The sequence below is a fragment of the Rhipicephalus sanguineus genome, chromosome 1, assembly GCF_013339695.2.
Source record: "Rhipicephalus sanguineus isolate Rsan-2018 chromosome 1, BIME_Rsan_1.4, whole genome shotgun sequence".
Taxonomy (NCBI): domain Eukaryota; kingdom Metazoa; phylum Arthropoda; class Arachnida; order Ixodida; family Ixodidae; genus Rhipicephalus; species Rhipicephalus sanguineus.
The window spans coordinates 331,431,014-331,449,438 of record NC_051176.1 but is presented as its reverse complement, the minus strand read 5'-3'; the positions used below and the strand labels follow the sequence as shown (position 1 = coordinate 331,449,438).

Here is an 18,425-nt window from a genome sequence, read left to right as displayed (position 1 = left end):
AGAACACCTGCATCTTTCCTGGAAACGGCGTTCCCGGGACGGCAAAGCCGGAGACAATGGGCCACCTGGGCTTGACTTGGTATGCTGCCGAAACGACATGACCTGTATCTTTGGACAGGAGTCGCCGCAGACCCTTTTCTGCCTTTGGGGAAGAATCGGAGGAGCAAGCACGTTCTGCCTTCGGGGAAGAATCAGAGGAGCAAGCACGTTCTGCCCTTCGGGGAAAAGAAGAGTACGAGGAACGAGCCCGAGGAACTTGTCGCCATGCTTTCCCCCACAAGCATGCCGTTGACCACCTGACCCTTGCTGTTTCAAGAGTGCAACGACCCCTCAGCGACAGTGAAATGGACTGTGCCATGGTGGGTGGGGTCGTGTGTGTGATTGGTGGTCACCAAGAAGGAGGAGCCAGCCGGAGGGGTTAAAACGACGGTGCTAAGTGAGAAATGGGGCTCTGAGCCCTCGGTAACAGGCTCATCCAATTCGTTCGTCGCTGAACTCTGACCTTGTCACAATGTAAATTGAGTGTACGAAAAGTGCCAGTAAACTTGTTATTGTTTTCCCAACTTGCTAGCAGCATTTCCTCAACCCGGAGACTCGACTACGCTACCAAACGGAGTCCGGGTACAACGCTGCCCTATCATAGCAACAACCTGGTTGCCGATGAGGGACGCATCTAAATACCGGTCGCAACATCTAGTTGCAGCGGTTGGATGGATCCAAATATCCAGGCACGACAATATCAAAATGACATGTATATTGCATGAGCCTACAAAATGAAAAAATTACTTAAAACACAAAAAACAAATTTAAATATTACAGTGAAATAAATGTACTGTCAATACCGCAGTGAAACTAAAATTGGCCAAATGAACGCACCGCAGCTACATAAAAAAATTTTAATTCGACTTAGGAAATGTACAAATTGTATATAAAACATGAATTATGAAAAGCTTGGCGAGGCAGTAGCTGAGTTAATATGGCTGAGTAGCCTAAACTAAGGAAAGCAGAAGAATTGCAAGGCAAGGATGCTACTTCTCACAGACAAAGATGCAATAACTTCATGTGAACCTCTTGCACTGACTTGACCTACAGAGAAACTACCATATGTCATCATACGTTGCCACAATCATGCTTAGAAATAAAGGGCCTTGAATTAAAGGGCCTTGTAAAGGCATGAAGCCCACACTTGCACAAGCTATTGCTGTAACGTTAAGCGGCATCAAAAACCAATGCTGTAAACTGTAAGAACAGCACACTATCAAATTGAGGGCTCACTAAGTATGTCAGCACTAAGTGATATACATTGGAGAGTGTCATCAAAAGCAAGAAAGTAAATGGCAAACAGCAAAATACTGTGAAACATTAGACAGAAACAAGACAGAGTAAGAGAAATACAGGCTGAAGCTTGCACATTGTATGTTTTTAAGTTTAAAAAAAATTCTATTCCTGGTCCAAGTAAACAAAACTACATGTGCCCATGACACAAACGACGACACATATACGGGCTTGCTTTTATGCTATGAAACAGGCCTTGCATGAGAACGGATAGTTAGGCAAGTTAGTGTTTCCATCTTGAACAAAATAAATAGCATGAAAAAAGTGGAAAAACAAGGAATGACAAACATGGGCACTGACTCGCAACTAAAATTTTATTTCTATCGAAACGGAATAAATTGCAACTAAAAAAGCACGATAACATACAACCATCTTGCTTTGTACAAGGTAACATCTTGCTTGTACAAGGTAGTTGCGAGTCAGCGCCCATCTTTGTCGTTCCTTGCCCGTCCACGTTTTCCACGCTGTTTATTTCACTCAAGATGGCAGCCATTGCAATTTAATGACAGGTGTTGAGGAGCCCATTACAAAGTCAGTTAACCTGCATGCTCCAGTGTTGCTACCAATTGAAGCTCTCTCATGCGACCAACAAGAAGCCGAGCATGCCAGCCCCACGACAGGCACCGTGCAACTGGCACACCAGAGTCGCACTCCTGCATAGATGCCATTAGCAGCTAGTTGGTGTAACAAATTAAAATTTTGTTCATGGTCCTCAACATCGGTTGTAGGTATGTTGAAATAAATTTGATTTGATTTGATTTGATTTGATAATTGGCTTGGTCACATGTATCCTGGATTTTTCAGTTTCAAAAGCGTTACAATTCAGTCTGAAGTGTGGAGGTGGTGGTTATGCCATTTGTGAGCCTTGGCACAGTCGTGGCACAAAAATGTGAAAAGCAATTCTTCGGCACATTACTATGTATCAGGATTTCCTTCATAGTGCAATTATACAATACTGGCAGTGCCAGAGTTGGTACTCACCTCACTTCCCGTAGCAGGTACTTGAATGACAATAACTGAGATGCAATTTGAAGACTGCAGGAAAAGAATAAAAAAGAAAGAAGACACTGAAATGAGGGAACTCCATTTCAACTTCAAGTTCAAGGTCAAGCGCTCAAGCGTACTTCAGAAACTGATCGGTTGACTGAACAGGCAACCAGACAATTTTTTTTTTTTTTTTATGATGCTGGAGAAACAACTGTCTTGTATTTCTTTAAGTTCCCTATGACCAATAAGGGAGTTCCTTCGCATGAAATGCAGAAATATTTTGTATAAAAAGACACACCGTGCCAGAATCACCACTGAACCCATCAGCCTATAAAGCTTCCTTTTATGACATCAGTGGTGATTTTACAGCAGGCATGCAGTGGGAACAAGAATATCGACAGCTATATCTCAGGACAAGTTGAACGAACACCGTATGTCATCTGCGCATCACATAAGCTCTCTTGACATAAACATAAGTAAGAAATATTGTTCCGCACCTCAACCAAATATGCTACAGAAGAAGAGTCACTAGAACGACTATACAAGTGTATTTACAACTGTGTATGCATGTAGCACTGCCAAGGACGAACAGCTCATGCCGTGTTATATCAGTTTTCACTGTCTTTTCAATCGTGATCAAAGTGCCCTTGCTCAGTAGCATTAATTGTATACTGTTCCATAGCATTATTGTTTCATGAAAGGCACATTGCTGCCATAACCTTTGTACCAGAAAACAAGTGTAACGTAGTAGTCAGCTTAATGAGCCGCCACTGCATCACAACTGGCAGTGCACTGCAGGCATTAACGTGGAGGTTAACCCCATGAGGGTCAACAATGCACATGTGATGAAATTGCAACCTTTCAAGTTCACTTGCCAATTTCAATTTGTGTGTCTTAGGTATCAAAGATTTCAAAACAGGAGAAAGTGCCTCAGATCAGGCTGGCCGACGTTTCGATAGGGGACCTATTTTTGTCAAAGGCGCCTTGTCATCCCTGGCGTGTTAGTTTTATGGAGTTAGTGATGACGTCATGTCCAGCGGCGGCGCGTCTGTTGCTGTTGGTAATTGATGCCTGGAAAGAGAGAAACTCGAAAGCAGAGGAGTAAAGCCCTTGCCACATTTCAAGAGAGTTTGCAAACACGTTCGGGTCTGCCATGTCAGAGTTCAAGGTAGCTGCAAAGAAAGAAAAAAAAAAGAAAAAAAGAAAAAAAAGGGGGGGGGGGGCGGGTACAACCAAGCGAGAGGGCGAGTGCAGCCATCACAAAGAGCTGCAGAAGGTGGTGAGGAAGGGAACTACAGGCGGGGAGAAAAACCGGGAGGCTTACGTTCAAATGTCCGCCAAGGAGCTGCAGAAGGTGGTGGGGAAGGCAGCTACAGACGACAAAAAAAAAAAAAAAAAAAGGAAGGTACTCGGGCGGCGTACGTTTAAAATGCCGCCTGCCTACTTTAAGTGATATTGAAAGGGTTGCCTGAAAAGCAAGCTCCTGCTTAATGGGTGAAGTAATTGGCTGGCATATGCATCCAGTGTCGTCTGTGGCTTCCAAAAATTGGGCGCCCGTCAACTAAGAGGGTGAAGTAATTGGCTGGCATATGCATCCAGTGTCGTCGGTGGCTTCCAAAATTGGGCGCCCGTCAACTAAGAGGGGAAAAAAGAAAAAAAAAAGTTGAAAGGAACGAGGGGCGGCCGGGGGGGAACAATCGGAATAAGACTCGTAGAACTTCCTGAGAAAGCGAGGGCTGTGACAATGCTGGCCAGAAGCGGCCTTTGGAGCGCGGAAAGGGGGAAGGAAACCGTGGTTCGGATTCACTAGAAAATGAAAACATCTTAAGAGAATAATATCTACATGTATGTGCACATTTATACATGCAAGGTTGAGAGATATTAAAAAAGAATATTGATAGTGTATTATGGGAGCTGGTCGGGATTTTATTTTGCGAATAGGTTAAGGTTTTTGAAAGCTGAGCGTACTTCATGTCTCTTAATATTATAGGAATCATGCTATGGCTTTTAACGATTCCAAATTACCACGAGCTAGATTTATTCCTGATGGGTGTAGGGATTGAAATTTGTGTATCAAATACGATTCCATGTATTTCCTCTCACGTGGTGACCGGAAGTTTGTTTGTAGAATGTAAAGTTTGGCTTGATCGAAATTGTGGTCTTGTTGATTGAAGTGGCTGGCTACTGCTTTTGGTAAGTTGTGCTTTGTGTCTGCGCGGTGGCCGTTCAGTCTTACATGAATTGGTTGTCCAGTTTCGCCTATGTACTGTTTTTTACAGGTGGCACACTCAATGCAGTAGATCAGGTTGTTTGAGGTGCACGTGAAGTTCGATGTTACCTTGTGAAGGTAATCGGATGCTGTGCTTTTTACGTTGGTGGCTGGCTGTATATGTTTGCACGTAGAACATCTTGGACGCCCACAGGGTCCAGACGTTGGTGTAGTTTTTGTTGCGAGTTTGCATGTACGAGCATATCTTTAAAATTGGCGTTGCGTCTGTAGGCAACCTTAGGCGGTTCGGGGAAGATTTTTTTAAGTTTCTGGTTGGTTGTTAGAATCGGATAGTATTTTGCGAGGATGTTGTTTATGTTCGGAAGTGCGTTGGAAAATTTTGTAGTGAGAAGAGGCGTTGTTGTTGTTGTGGTTTTAGGGCGTGGTTTGAGTGTCTCAGTGCGATCTAGTTTTAGTGCGTCCGTGTAAGCCTTATGAAGGAACGCGTTTGGATGGCTTCTGTTTGCTAGTGTTTCTTTTAGGGTAGTAAGTCTGTTTACGTAATCCTGATCCTCTACGCATATGCGACGTAACCTTGTTGCTTGGCTCCTGAAAATGCCCTGTTTACAATGTTTTGGGTGATGGCTAGTATAATCTAGGTATTGTTGCTTGTCAAATGGTTTCTTATACAGCGTAGTCTTTAATCTACCATTCTCAAGATATATGGTTGTGTCAAGAAAGTTGATGCTCTCAGCTGAGGTCTCGGACGTGAACTTTATCGTTGGATGAAAGGAGTTTAGGAATGATGTAAATTTAGCTAGATTGTCCCTGCCGTGACCCCATATTATAAGTATGTCATCAATGTACCGAAGGTATGTGTGGGGTTTGTCTGCGCAGCGAGCCAGGAAGTCTGTTTCCAGAATTCCCATGAATATGTTTGCATAAGTGGGTGCGAATGGGGTGCCCATGCTTGTTCCTTGTATTTGAAGGTAGTAATTTTCTTCAAATTCAAAACAGTTGTGTGATAGTACTAGTTCGAGTAATGATAAATATACTTCAGTAGAATGCTGTACATTATGTTGATTTAAAGTTTGCTTTATTGAGGTTAGGCCCTCTGGGATCGGGATATTCGTGTATAAAGCGGTAACGTCTAGTGTGACGAGGATGGCGTTTTGTGGTAGTGTGCCTTTGCTATTAATCTCTTCTATTATTCGCAGTAGGTGTGGGGTGTCCTGTACAAATGACGGGAATGTCTTCGGAATGTCCCCGAGAAAGTGGTTAAGGAATTCGGAGAGGCTCTCGGTTGGGGTGTTGTTATTTGATACTATTGGGCGCCCTGGAATATTGGAAGTGTATAATTCGGTGGATGGTACTTTGTGAATTTTGGGGAGGAGGTAAAACCGCCCTGCTGCTTTGTTGTTTGGTTTCAGAAACTTGAATTCTGATGGAGTTATTAATTCATCAGCAAGGAGGGATCTAAGTGTGTTAGTGATTGTGAGTGTGTATTGTTCTGTTGGATCGCTGTCTAGTTTGCGGTAGTGTTCTGGGTTATTGAATTGTCTGTAAGCCTCGTGCTTGTACTTCTGTGTTGGCCAAATGACTATGCTTCCTCCCTTATCGGCTTCCTTGATGATAATGTCTTCGCGCGACTTGAGGTTAGAGATGATGCGACTCTCCGAATAAGTCATGTTCCTAGGCTTTTTAGATGATTTCGATTGATTAATGATTTCTGTAGTGATAGCTTTAAGATATAAGTCGAGTTCAATTGCCTGTTCTGGTTCGGGAGTCCAAGTAGACTGAGCCCTGAGCGTTGTAGTACCTGTTTCTGCTCCATCGTTATCTGCAAAAAAGTGTCTAATGCGCATTCTTCGTGAAAATTCTGTGAGGTCTCTGTGGAGTTCGAATTCATCTATTGTGTTGTTGGTTGGACAAAAGTTTAGGCCCTTGCTAAGGACCCTTGTTTCCTCTAGGCTTAATGTACTTGAAATGTCTACAACATTGGACTGCTCTATTTGTGTGATGTTAGCTGTGCTTGGTATTTCTCTGTTTGTACTGTCAGTTGTTAGCGGGACTAGGGTGGTTGTTCGGGAGGGTGTTCCTTGATTGGAAATCATTTTCTTATTCTGCTTTTGCCTCAATTTTTTATTCTGTTTTTCTTTATATTGTTCTAGGTCCCTTTTTTTCTTCGGTTGTTAGAATTATGTTCTCGAGTTTTTGGGAAAATTCTTCAATTTGCTAAATCGTTAAAAGCCATAGCATGATTCCTATAATATTAAGAGACATGAAGTACGCTCAGCTTTCAAAAACCTTAACCTATTCACAAAATAAAATCCCGACCAGCTCCCATAATACACTATCAATATTCTTTTTTAATATCTCTCAACCTTGCATGTATAAATGTGCACATACATGTAGATATTATTCTCTTAAGATGTTTTCATTTTCTAGTGAATCCGAACCACGGTTTCCTTCCCCCTTTCCGCGCTCCAAAGGCCGCTTGTGGCCAGCATTGTCACAGCCCTCGCTTTCTCAGGAAGTTCTACGAGTCTTATTCCGATTGTTCCCCCCCGGCCGCCCCTCGTTCCTTTCAACTTTTTTTTTTCTTTTTTCCCCTCTTAGTTGACGGGCGCCCAATTTTTGGAAGCCACCGACGACACTGGATGCATATGCCAGCCAATTACTTCACCCTCTTAGTTGACGGGCGCCCAATTTTTGGAAGCCACAGACGACACTGGATGCATATGCCAGCCAATTACTTCACCCATTAAGCAGGAGCTTGCTTTTCAGGCAACCCTTTCAATATCACTTAAAGTAGGCAGGCGGCATTTTAAACGTACGCCGCCCGAGTACCTTCCTTTTTTTTTTTTTTTTTTTGTCGTCTGTAGCTGCCTTCCCCACCACCTTCTGCAGCTCCTTGGCGGACATTTGAACGTAAGCCTCCCGGTTTTTCTCCCCGCCTGTAGTTCCCTTCCTCACCACCTTCTGCAGCTCTTTGTGATGGCTGCACTCGCCCTCTCGCTTGGTTGTACCCCCCCCCCCCCTTTTTTTTCTTTTTTTCTTTTTTTTTTCTTTCTTTGCAGCTACCTTTAACTCTGACATGGCAGACCCGAACGTGTTTGCAAACTCTCTTGAAATGTGGCAAGGGCTTTACTCCTCTGCTTTCGAGTTTCTCTCTTTCCAGGCATCAATTACCAACAGCAACAGACGCGCCGCCGCTGGACATGACGTCATCACTAACTCCATAAAACTAACACGCCAGGGATGACAAGGCGCCTTTGACAAAGATAGGTCCCCTATCGAAACGTCGGCCAGCCTGATCTGAGGCACTTTCTCCTGTTTTGAAATCTATAACGTGTATCCATCCGTCGGCTCCCTTCTTGATCTTAGGTATCAAAAAAAATTCATTTTTGGTGAGCCTATAACCTATACTTTTGCTTACCGGTGTACATATCTATTCTACATACAGTAGAACCCCGCTGATACGTTTTTGAAGGGACCGTAGGAAATAAACGTAAGAGACGGGAAACGTAAGAGCCGAAAAACAGGAAAAACGGCAAAATATTTAGTGGTACAGAATTTTATTTCAATTCTTACGAGCAGCACGAAAATTGGCGCGCTCAGCCGCGATCTAGTCGATGGATAGAAACGCGGAGCTTAGGACGGCCTCATCCACAGAAATGTAATCAACGTATGTGATTTTTTTAACACCAACAGCTGTAGGCATGAAAGAACTAAGCACACGCAATCACGACCGGCGCGGCGAGTCCGACCGCGAACCGCACGCACGACCATGCGAGCTCCAACCAGCTCGAACTCCTCCCGTTCTCCGACAAATAACGATGATGATGAGTCTACGCCAACGCGATGGCAGAAGTGAATGCCAATCTCGAAGGCCTTGCTTTCGCAAGCAATTACGTCATACACGCCATGTTTGTGCAATACAAATCTCAAAGGCTATGCTTTTGTCAATAGTAAATGCCAATCTCGAAGGCCTTGCTTTCGCGAGCAGTTACGTCATAGACGCCATCTTTGCAATTTGAATCTCGAAGGCCATGCTTTTGTTTGCATCAATTGAAAGATTCCGTTGCTTGCGCTTCTCATGCGGCTAATATTACGGTCAAACGAGGCCAAGCTGCGTGAAAATGCACCATGGCCGCTCTCTTTGGTAGTCACTCGGTCGGCTCCGAGCGCACTTCGCGACGTTTCATACGGGAACGGTCCGACAGTTACGACGTAACAGCGGGGTTCCCAATACATTGTATCCTATGGGAGCTATGCCGGGACCGGCGGAAAACGACGTAACAGCCGGGAAAACGCAGCAGTGAGGAACGTAACAGCGGGGTTCTACTGTAATAACAAAGATTCTTCAAATATTCCTCAATTTCCATATCTCTCTTTATGTGCACTCCTGCTTTGCTGTTTGTATTTTTAGCTGGCTGCTTGCAATGAAGAACAAAACCAATTTACCTAGAGTAATCAGGGTGGCTATAAGGCACTGCATTGAAGCTCTTTGCACAGAAGTTGACACCAAATGGGAATACCAAGTGGATCTTGCGTTCTTTGGCAAAGAAGTCTGAATCCTGTAGAGCAAGGAAACAGAATCATATAATACGTATTTACTCGAATCTAACGCGCACCTTTTTTCCGGTAAAACGAGTCCAAAAATCGCATGCGCGTTAGAATCGAGTACCGAAAAAAAAAAAAAAAAAGCTCTGTTATCATATTGCCATCGGCATTTCAAAATGGCCACCTCCTACGCGCCTTGACCGTTTCTCGTGTGCTGAGGAGATTGTCATCCCGTTCTTCGTTCGCATCGATGGCATGGAAGTGCCGACTCCAAATACTCGACGAGTGCTCCACGATGCCGCATTTAAAAGAATAGTTATTACATCTGCAGAGACGGACGGAAATCGGGCCGCATCGCGGTCGTTCGGAGTTCCCGAAACGTGCGTGCGATACTGGCGCAAACAGAAGCAGAAGATTTTTTACAGCAAAGCTTCACGAAAAGGTTTCAGTGGACCAAAGCAGGGCCGGTTTCCCGAAATCGAAGAGTGTTTACAGCAACAAGGAGTTGTCCAACAGCGACGAGGACTGATCTATTATGCGACTCGTATCGCCGCCGTAGTGGTGACAGTTTTAGCGGCAAGGCCCGCTTTTTGACTGTGTTCTACTTTTTTGAAACTTTACTTCTTTAAAACCCAAGTACTTGTTCTTCTGAATGTGCGAAGTTTGACTCCTATGGACTTTTTTGTTCTTTTCTCTCACGAAAAATGGGTGCGCGTTACAATCGATGTATTACTTTTTTTTTTTGGTCGCGGAAAACGGGTGCGCGTTACAATCGAGGGCGCGGTAGAATCGAGTAAATACGGTAAATAGAGAATGAATATGTAGTTTCGTGATAACAGCAGCATTTCTTCAAAGTGTCACGATCTCACAACTAGACCCTCATAAAGTAAATCTCTCTCTCACATACACAAGAACAAAGAAACAAACATGAAAGATACAGTTATGCACTAGGAGTACACACCCGTAATAGCGCAGGTTGCATGGGCAGACGGTCTAGTTTAAAATGTGTAGCTTGCCTAGTAATATGAAAAACTCGCTCCCATACGCAAGGCGACTACGACACTATGGTCATCATCACGAAACTTTCTCGTCGCTCATTACCCCTTTTCCTACCACAGATGAGCTGGGCACTTTCACACTGTTCGTACCCCTCCTCCCAAGGATGAGCTGGGATCGTACACAGTGAAACAAGTGCTCCTGCAGTGCTGCACTCAAGCTATCCCAATCTGTTTCGTGCAATTTTCTACGGCATAAACAGGCAGCATCAGAAAAAAATAAAATAATACACTCAAAGCGTCAATTTCAGTTGTAAATCGCTTTGATGCTGGCACTCAGGTTTAAAAGTGGTGTCCCTCTCTGTGAGCACGCATTTCGTCAATGGATGCGCTAACTAATACTTGTATCTAAACAGGAAAACGCCTGTTAGACTCCGAGGGTGAGAAAGAAATGCAGCTCTCCTCTGAGGTCTCTGGGGAATCATCAAACTCGGACAGCTCATTACTGTATCAGCAGTGCATCTGGATGGCCACAACCTTCCAACAGCACCTGAAATATTTGTTTTGATGGCGGCTATGCATAACAGCAGAGTACTCAAGACAGGTGTTGGTTTTGAACTTCCAGAGAGCATTTTTACACATGCAGGACTGCAGACACTCACGGAATATCATAGTGCAGTGGCGCTAAGCCAACCCTCTGGGCCATTGCTTAAAAATATTTGTTCTATTATACTGACGAGTAAAATGCCTTTTATGAATTGTTTGGTCATTTTACAACACATTAGACCAATTCATTAGGCAACTTAAAAAATGTCAGTCGGGAAAGGGTAAATGATTCCAGCTTTCATTGTGGCTGGCTGTCAAGAGAGAAAAACTTATTTTATGCTCAATAAGTTCAGAAATGAATAACCAGAAATGGATACTGAATGCTTCGTGTAATCCAAATGCTCAACAAAACAAAGGCAAGACTCACCACAACATAATCTGGACAGTTTGTGGTGCATGCACCAGGAATAGATGAGAGAAGGCCATCAAGACAGTTTTCAGCAGCTGACAGACCAGACGGGCTGGCATTCAGCGAACACCTGGGCCACAATGCAGAAACAAAAAGTTAATACAAGAAGTTTAAAAGGAAGCACTCAAATGAACCAAGATTATGTACGCAAGCTTAATTTAGATGAAACTGACAGGAACTAGCCAAGCTAGAAGTCACGCTAAGACAGTCTCACTTGACAGTGTTTACATGAAGCCAGCCCGGTGATGGTGCTCGACTGCTGACCCAAAGGTCGTGGGACCAAATCCCGGCCACGGTGGCCGCATTTTCGATGGAGGTGAAAATGCTTGAGGCTCATGTACTTAGATTTAGGTGCACGTTAAAGGAGCCCTTCACTACAACGTCCCTCATAATCATATCGTGGTTTTGGAACGTTAAATCCCATCCATAATTAGTGCTCACATGAACTCGTACCCAACAAATCACGATCGGTGCAGTCGCCTGCGTCAAGGCGAAAAACAAGACAATGTGTGTAATTTATTGCTGCTGCCAACCTGACCCATCCACATATTCAGTGCTCATGGAATGAAATGCATCAATTTAGGGCTACGTAATGCACGTACATATTGCCACGTGCATGCAGTAAGAAAGACGACAACACAAGATAGAAAGAAGAAGAATTCGCTGATAAAAAGGCCGACCTGCAGCTCTTCTCTCGCATTACGACCTCTCTCTTGACGTCGCGACAATACTATTTTTGTTTCCACAGTGTTTAGTACTATGTGTCAAATTGGCATCATATTGGCTCATTCGTACATTTACATCAGAGCCAACACCCCTTTTGGTGACCGGTTTCATAGCGACATGATGTGGTTATCCCGAGCAATAGAGTGTACCAGTTGTCATACTTGAACTTATAATGTTGCGTTTTAATTCGTGAGTACGGTACATGAGCAGGACAGCCAAATCTCACCCAGCAAACTGACTGAAATAACTTTTGCCAGGTTCATGTAAACACCCCGATAAATAACAAAGTAGACAAGCTTAGAAAAATTAAGAGCCCAACAACCAATTTTTAAGTGCTGCTTTCCTGTGGCTGACCGGGAAGTTCTCTGAATTTTCACTCTCTAAATGGTGGCAGCATACCGCAATATCTTCGGCAAGAGAAATGAGTCAAGCTCTTGATAGCAAGAAATTGCAAAAATGGATGAAGCCTAGGAGCAAGCAATGCTGTCCGGATGTGCACCATGCTGCCACCAGTGGACTGTGAATCACACTTCAACGTGACCCACACGCCCATTACCATGCACCTTTGCGATCGATCATCATAAGTCAGCAACTAGTCAATGATGCTGTTAAACAGCAATGTTGCTTTCAGCTTGCTGAACTTTCTAAGTCCATTACCATCCATACCTGCTCACTAATGTCAGTAACCACTGCAAGATGCTTGCAATAAGAACATCTCACAGTCTTACTACTTGGGCTTCAACGCTTCCTCACCTCATAGAATCCTTCTTGAGTAAGGCATCCGCCAAGGCTTTCAACTGGGGCAACAAATACTTGAGGTTTGGTGCTTCAGCTAGAGTTTTCATCTGTGTTATCTGGAGCAAAAAAAAAAGACAGGCTTCAGGCTGTTTCAACACTTCCCAATCTTTTTGCATATTTTACTATTTTAGCACACTGTTAAACACGTCAGAGGACAGAAGAACGACACCAACCAAGCAGTAACTTCCAACGTTTGATTTATTTCTCAATGCGTCACACCAATAAATAGGCTGAAAAGCCGTGCATGCAGGTGCATTTGTAAGGAACAAAATGAGAAACCAGCAAGGACTTGCAAACACGTGTACATTTTGGGTTACAGATTATTGACAATGGATTTCAGATAACATGACAGTCTGCTGGATGATGAAGTCTGAAGATATGTCATCGCCGTCGAGTCACTGTCTGCGTTTTGTTAAGTCAGTTTCTTTCTTTGTTAATTCAATTGATGGCGTACTAACACGTGCATCCTGCAACCTAGCGATCTCAGATGCTTCGATAATCTCATGTGTAGTTTGCGCCGGGCTTTTTCCTATCACACTGCATTGCATGCACCGGGGCTTGCACCCACAGTTCCTGCAGAGGATGGCCAAGTGGCCTGTGGCTCCCGTTCTCACATTGTTTGCATGCTCCTGCAGCCTGTTGTTAGCGCACCTCCCCGTCTGTCCTATGTATGCTTTCCCACAGGACAACGGTAGCTTATACATGACATTGCTCTCACACTTTGCATAGCTTTCATTGTGCCTTTTCTGACAGCCTGGCTTCTTGCACAGACCAGAAAGCTTGTTGGGGGCTGAAAAACAACCTCAATGTTGGCTTTGTTCCCTATCTTTTTCAGCCTGTGTGACAAGTCATGTATGTACGGGATAATTGCGCATTTTACTCTGCTCGCTCCTTTAGGAACACTCCCGAGAGCCCATTGCCTCGGCTGCTTTTTACAGTTTTGAGCAAACTCTCGGCCACCGAAATAACAACAAACGGTAAAAAACTGGCCCTCATCAGGTAGTCTGCTTGTGCCAAGAAACTGGTGTGACACTTATGGGAACAGGAGCATTGGAGTGTGTTCATTATGGTTAAGTTATCAATGCCCCATTTAACCAGCTTCGAGTGACCCGAAAAAAATGGCAGTAGCGGCTTCTTGGCCCTCGGCTCATACTCCCAGTAGACGTACTAATTCCTTCCAAAAGATATTCTCATGCTGAGAAATCTCAGAATGCAGTTTTCTGGCATCTCATGTGTGATTGTTAAGGGACACTAAAGGCAAATATTAAGTCGACGTTGATTGTTAAACAGCCGTCCAGAAACCTTGTAGTGCTACTTCTATGCCAAGGAAGTGCTTATTTTGAAATAAAATTACGTTTTAGTGGTCCGCATCGCATTAGCGCACTTCAAATGACCCGCCTGAAATCCGACTTTCATACGTCACTGCTGCCATGTAGGCTTGTGCGAATATTCGAGCACTTCGAATATTCGAACGAATAATACAGTATTCGAATTCGCTTCGAGTCGAATTTAAATTATTAAAAATTTCGAAGTATTCGAAATGAACGAATAGGTGTACATTAGTCCGCTTATAACCCCCATGTAAAGGTGGTTTCACTGCAGTGGAGGGGTGCTATACCGTGAATACACCTTTCCAGGAAAAATCCGCACTGTTCGCTTGTAACCTCCTGTAAAGGCAGTTTCACTGCAGTAGACAGGTGCTGTACGGTGAATACACCTTTCCAGGAAAAATCCGCACTACCGCGAAGCCTCACTTTAAAGTTAAATGAACATATTCCCTCACATCGATTCATCATTTTTTAAGTTTAAAAACTTGTTATACCGGCTTATATGCTCCAAGTATAGAACGTAACATATTTTACAGGTTATCATTTGCATTCTACCGAAAGCCAAATCCTGCTACTATTCAAAGTTGCTCCCACTTCCTTTGAACCAAAAAGAATGACATTTGCACATGCCTTGTTACAATTAAAAAAAAAAAACGTTGTGAAGGTTGGTTGGGTCATGACAGATCATTTTGACACATCATTTTGCTTTATAATATGTGATATATACTATTCGAATTCGATTCGAAATTATTCGACCAAAATCACTATTCGCTTCGAACCTAAAATTTACTATTCGCACAAGCCTACTGCCGTGCCCAACGTTGGCCGCCTTTACTGCGCGGCCGCCGACACTAGTAGCAGCCGAGCGAAAGTAGCGGGACCCATAGCAACAACAACGGCCATTGAAGCGATCGAAGCTTGCCGCAATCGCCGCAATGGGCTCCCTAGCTGCTGAAGGCTCGTAGTGCCGGCGTTGTTGCATGCGGCATTTTGTCGAACTTTCTGTCAGAGTGACTTTCACGAGCGCGCAAAACACACGCGGCAGTACGCGATCCCGAAACTACCACTGAGACGCGACCGCGTGAGCGAAGCAGGGTGCCGGGCGAAGCGCACTTCGGCGAAAACGGAACCTTTGAACCATGCGCGCCGTTCCCCATGGCAACGCCACAGAGGTTCTTTTTTCCTTGAATCAAACGAAAACGAACAAACAGCATTTTATTATGTCTTTTGATGCACAGAAGGTTCTTTTTTTATTGCTGCTAGTTTGATTACTAGTGATTTATTGTAGGCAGACTCTCATACGTCATCGGGATCACTTCGAAAATGTCCCACTCGTGGCGCTCATCATGTGATACATTTAGCTTAATTTCTTGGTAAGTAGGGCACTGCTGTTGATAATACTGCCGTTTTAGAAGTTGTCATACATTGAGCTTTCACTCTGACATAAATTGTTATTTGCCTTTAGTGTCCCTTTAACGGTTCTATGCACTCAGAGAAAATATCAAGCATGCATGTGGCATCATGACTGAACGCCTCTGACGTGGTTCCAAGTAAAAGGAGGTATATAATCATCTACGTATCTGAATGCACTTATTATGTTTGCATTTTTTAGTTTTCTGTTCTTGCGGGCAAGACAGAGATCACTTACGGTCAGCGCAATGCACAAACCAATACAGATGTCTTGTTTTTGTATTAACACTTTTCCATCCCATTCAGAGAGCATGTTTCTCAGATAAAATGAAAGGAACTCTAGAAACCCTCCCACAGAAATGCCAACGAAATTATTAACTTCAGCTCATCGTAAGCCTCAATAGCTCCTTGGACGCAAATTGGTAGCTGAGAGGTTCACATTCCTGGGAGTGTACCAGCTACCTTTGGCGGAAAAACAAGAAGGTGTTTTAGTGACCACAACCAGAAGAAGGCAACGGCCAGTATATATCGGGCTCACTAAAAATTGGAGCAACACTGCACTTTCCTGCACGAGGAAAATTGCCTACCTCTTACCTTCATTAAATCATAAATTCTACAGTGGCGCTCTAAAACAACAGGGACATGAGAGAACCGAGACTTTTAACAGAAAGCAAACAAGAGAAGCCTCAACCAGGAGTCAATGCTCTGACGATGGGAATAGTCTTCGTCAAGGGTAACAAAGTAAGAAAATGTGTCACTCCTACAAAGACCTCGTCAACCAAAAACAAAGATGACAAAAGACCTTGATGCTGGACAAAGTCCTTTCTAAAACGTTGGCTCGTTGCTGAGGCTTCTCTAGTTCATCTACAGTAGCTGTAAGTGCCTTATTGATGTTTCAGAAAACAAATGGATGGTACACACCTTTTAAATTGATCAAATTAAAAAACAGGAAAAACATTAAAATAAAAGCTTACATGAGAAATACCCGTAAACTCTTCCTGAAGTTGGGCGCAGGCATTCAGGTAGCTCTCAGCTTGTGCCATGGCATAATGATGGCCAGAGTCAGCCAGTGTTTGTGCCAAGCCAGCTGCACACATCTGGACAAGCTGCATCAAGCGCTCATCGTCTTCCAGTTTCAACCTGCGAAAACAGAGCACAGTGAACGTAATACTCAAGAAAGCGTGCAGTTGTGGTGAAGACATAAATTCCCTTCATTAAATAAAATAACAGGGCAAAACTCAGAGGACGCTTGAGCTTCGCATTCAAGAGTAGGACGCGATAACGTAATCGGGCCCCATGCGCATCGCCTTCTCAACTGCTAGCCTGGCTTCGGTTCTCGGTGGATGCCTCAACCATGCCGCAAGAAAACAAATGTCTGTGCACGTAGCATTCGCCATTTCAAGCTATCCTAGAATGCCTACTGCAAGTACAGTTGCGAAGTGCCTAATACACCATAATTCTTCCTTTTGCGAATCAGCAAAGGGCCCACTACGCGTTCGTAAGGCAATACGTGAATCTAGGCAGCCACTCACTTTGTTGATGCATTTGCTGCAGATGATGATTAAATATGTCTGAGGTGAACCTTTAAAACCCGCTTTTTTTTAAAGTCACATGTTTTAACGCCTGGCACAATTCTACACTTCTGCCACGCAATATTTCATACGTTAAGGAGACTCCTCCCACTACATGACATTCATATAGTGTTTTTTTTCCGAGGTACCGTATATACTCGTGTATAAGCCGCCCCTGTATATAGCTTGCACCCCCCACTTTTGGACGCAAAAGTCTGAAAAAGAAAGAAAAAAAAAAACTAGAACGTATCAAAACCATGGCCTCTGAGATTGCGCACTGCGGCAGGCTTGCCGCCTTTGTTATCCGGTGCGTTGTTGGGGAGTGTGTGGACTGCTTGCGGAGTCTGTTGTGTTGCGTGCACCACGTCACTCTAGCGTCGTGTGGCAGACTACCGAACGGACTTGGCTGTGATTCCAGGAGGCTTGACTAACGTGTTGCAACCGCTCGATGTTTGCGTCAACCGGCCGTTCAAGACAGAATTCTGGCGGTGCTACACCAAGTGAATGGCCTTGGGCAACCACGAAACAACTCCAACAGCACGACTGAAGCTAGCATCTCTTCAGAAAGTGTACATTTGAGTCATAGACATGTGGCGTTCGTTGTCAGTAGAGACTATCGTAAAGAGCTTATAGGGGTTACTTTGTAACGAACAGTTCCGCGCGTGCGAAAACTGTCCCGTCTTTGGATCACACCGCGCACTAGAGGAGTGTAGTTACTCGCTACTAGTGCTACGCAGCAGCCCTAACAGTCAGAGCTGTGACCCCTATCCCGCGGTTCGCGTAAGTTGCGACCGCGGCGGGTTTCAGGCCAGTGGTAACAGAGACAAGTTCTTTGCCTGACATAGTTTATTGTGCCAAAAGCTCCACCAACGCAACAAAATACAAGGTAAAACGAAGCGGCGGAGAGGTTCCGCACGACAACGTGAAAAACAACAACAAAATGGGAAGCACACGAGATTTAGAGCGATAAGGTTCGACTCACCTCTCGTGGCTTCGCAGTCCGGCCCTGAGGCAGTAAGTTGCCTCACGATAGACCGGGCGTTGCGCAGGGGGTGATGGCGTCTGGGTGGCTCCCGACTCGATCCAGCTGTGTTCGTCACCGCTGCTCGAGTCGAAAGACCAGGCGGTCCCCAAGAAAGCCGCGCGCGTCTCTTGGGGTCTGGAGAGGAGTCTCTCTAGAAAAGGGCAAGGAGGGAAAACGGGGCATCTCGACTTCGGCCAGGGAGCAGGGCGCGAAGGGCTGCGGGAGCAGCACGTGCCCTCTCCCACGCAACCCCCCTTGCCACTGCGCATACAAACGCAGCGCGAAGCCGAGGTGCTGCCGCGTTGAAGACAATGGGTTGCGTGTGCAACCCCACATCCCCCCCCTCCTTAATTGAACCCTTTAGCCGGAAAAAAAGAGGATCGCCATCACCTGGGTCTTAAGAGGGGGCTAGCGGCTCCACCAGGAACACGGCGAAGTTCGTGTCGATGAAGGAGCCGCAC

At 44.6% G+C, this 18,425-nt stretch overlaps 1 protein-coding gene across 1 annotated transcript in view; it reads right to left on the bottom strand.

Moving 5' to 3' along the window:
• LOC119384042 (presequence protease, mitochondrial) overlaps nucleotides 1–18,425 on the bottom strand; it is an 87,247-nt gene that overhangs the window by 27,015 nt on the left and 41,807 nt on the right. The window contains exons 19-23 of the mRNA XM_049413332.1: nucleotides 16,344–16,509; nucleotides 12,587–12,687; nucleotides 11,066–11,177; nucleotides 8,999–9,111; nucleotides 2,317–2,370 (exon numbers count right to left, since the gene is read on the bottom strand). Of these exons, the coding sequence (XP_049269289.1) occupies nucleotides 2,317–2,370; nucleotides 8,999–9,111; nucleotides 11,066–11,177; nucleotides 12,587–12,687; nucleotides 16,344–16,509 (546 nt within the window). The remainder of the gene's footprint in view (nucleotides 1–2,316; nucleotides 2,371–8,998; nucleotides 9,112–11,065; nucleotides 11,178–12,586; nucleotides 12,688–16,343; nucleotides 16,510–18,425) is intronic.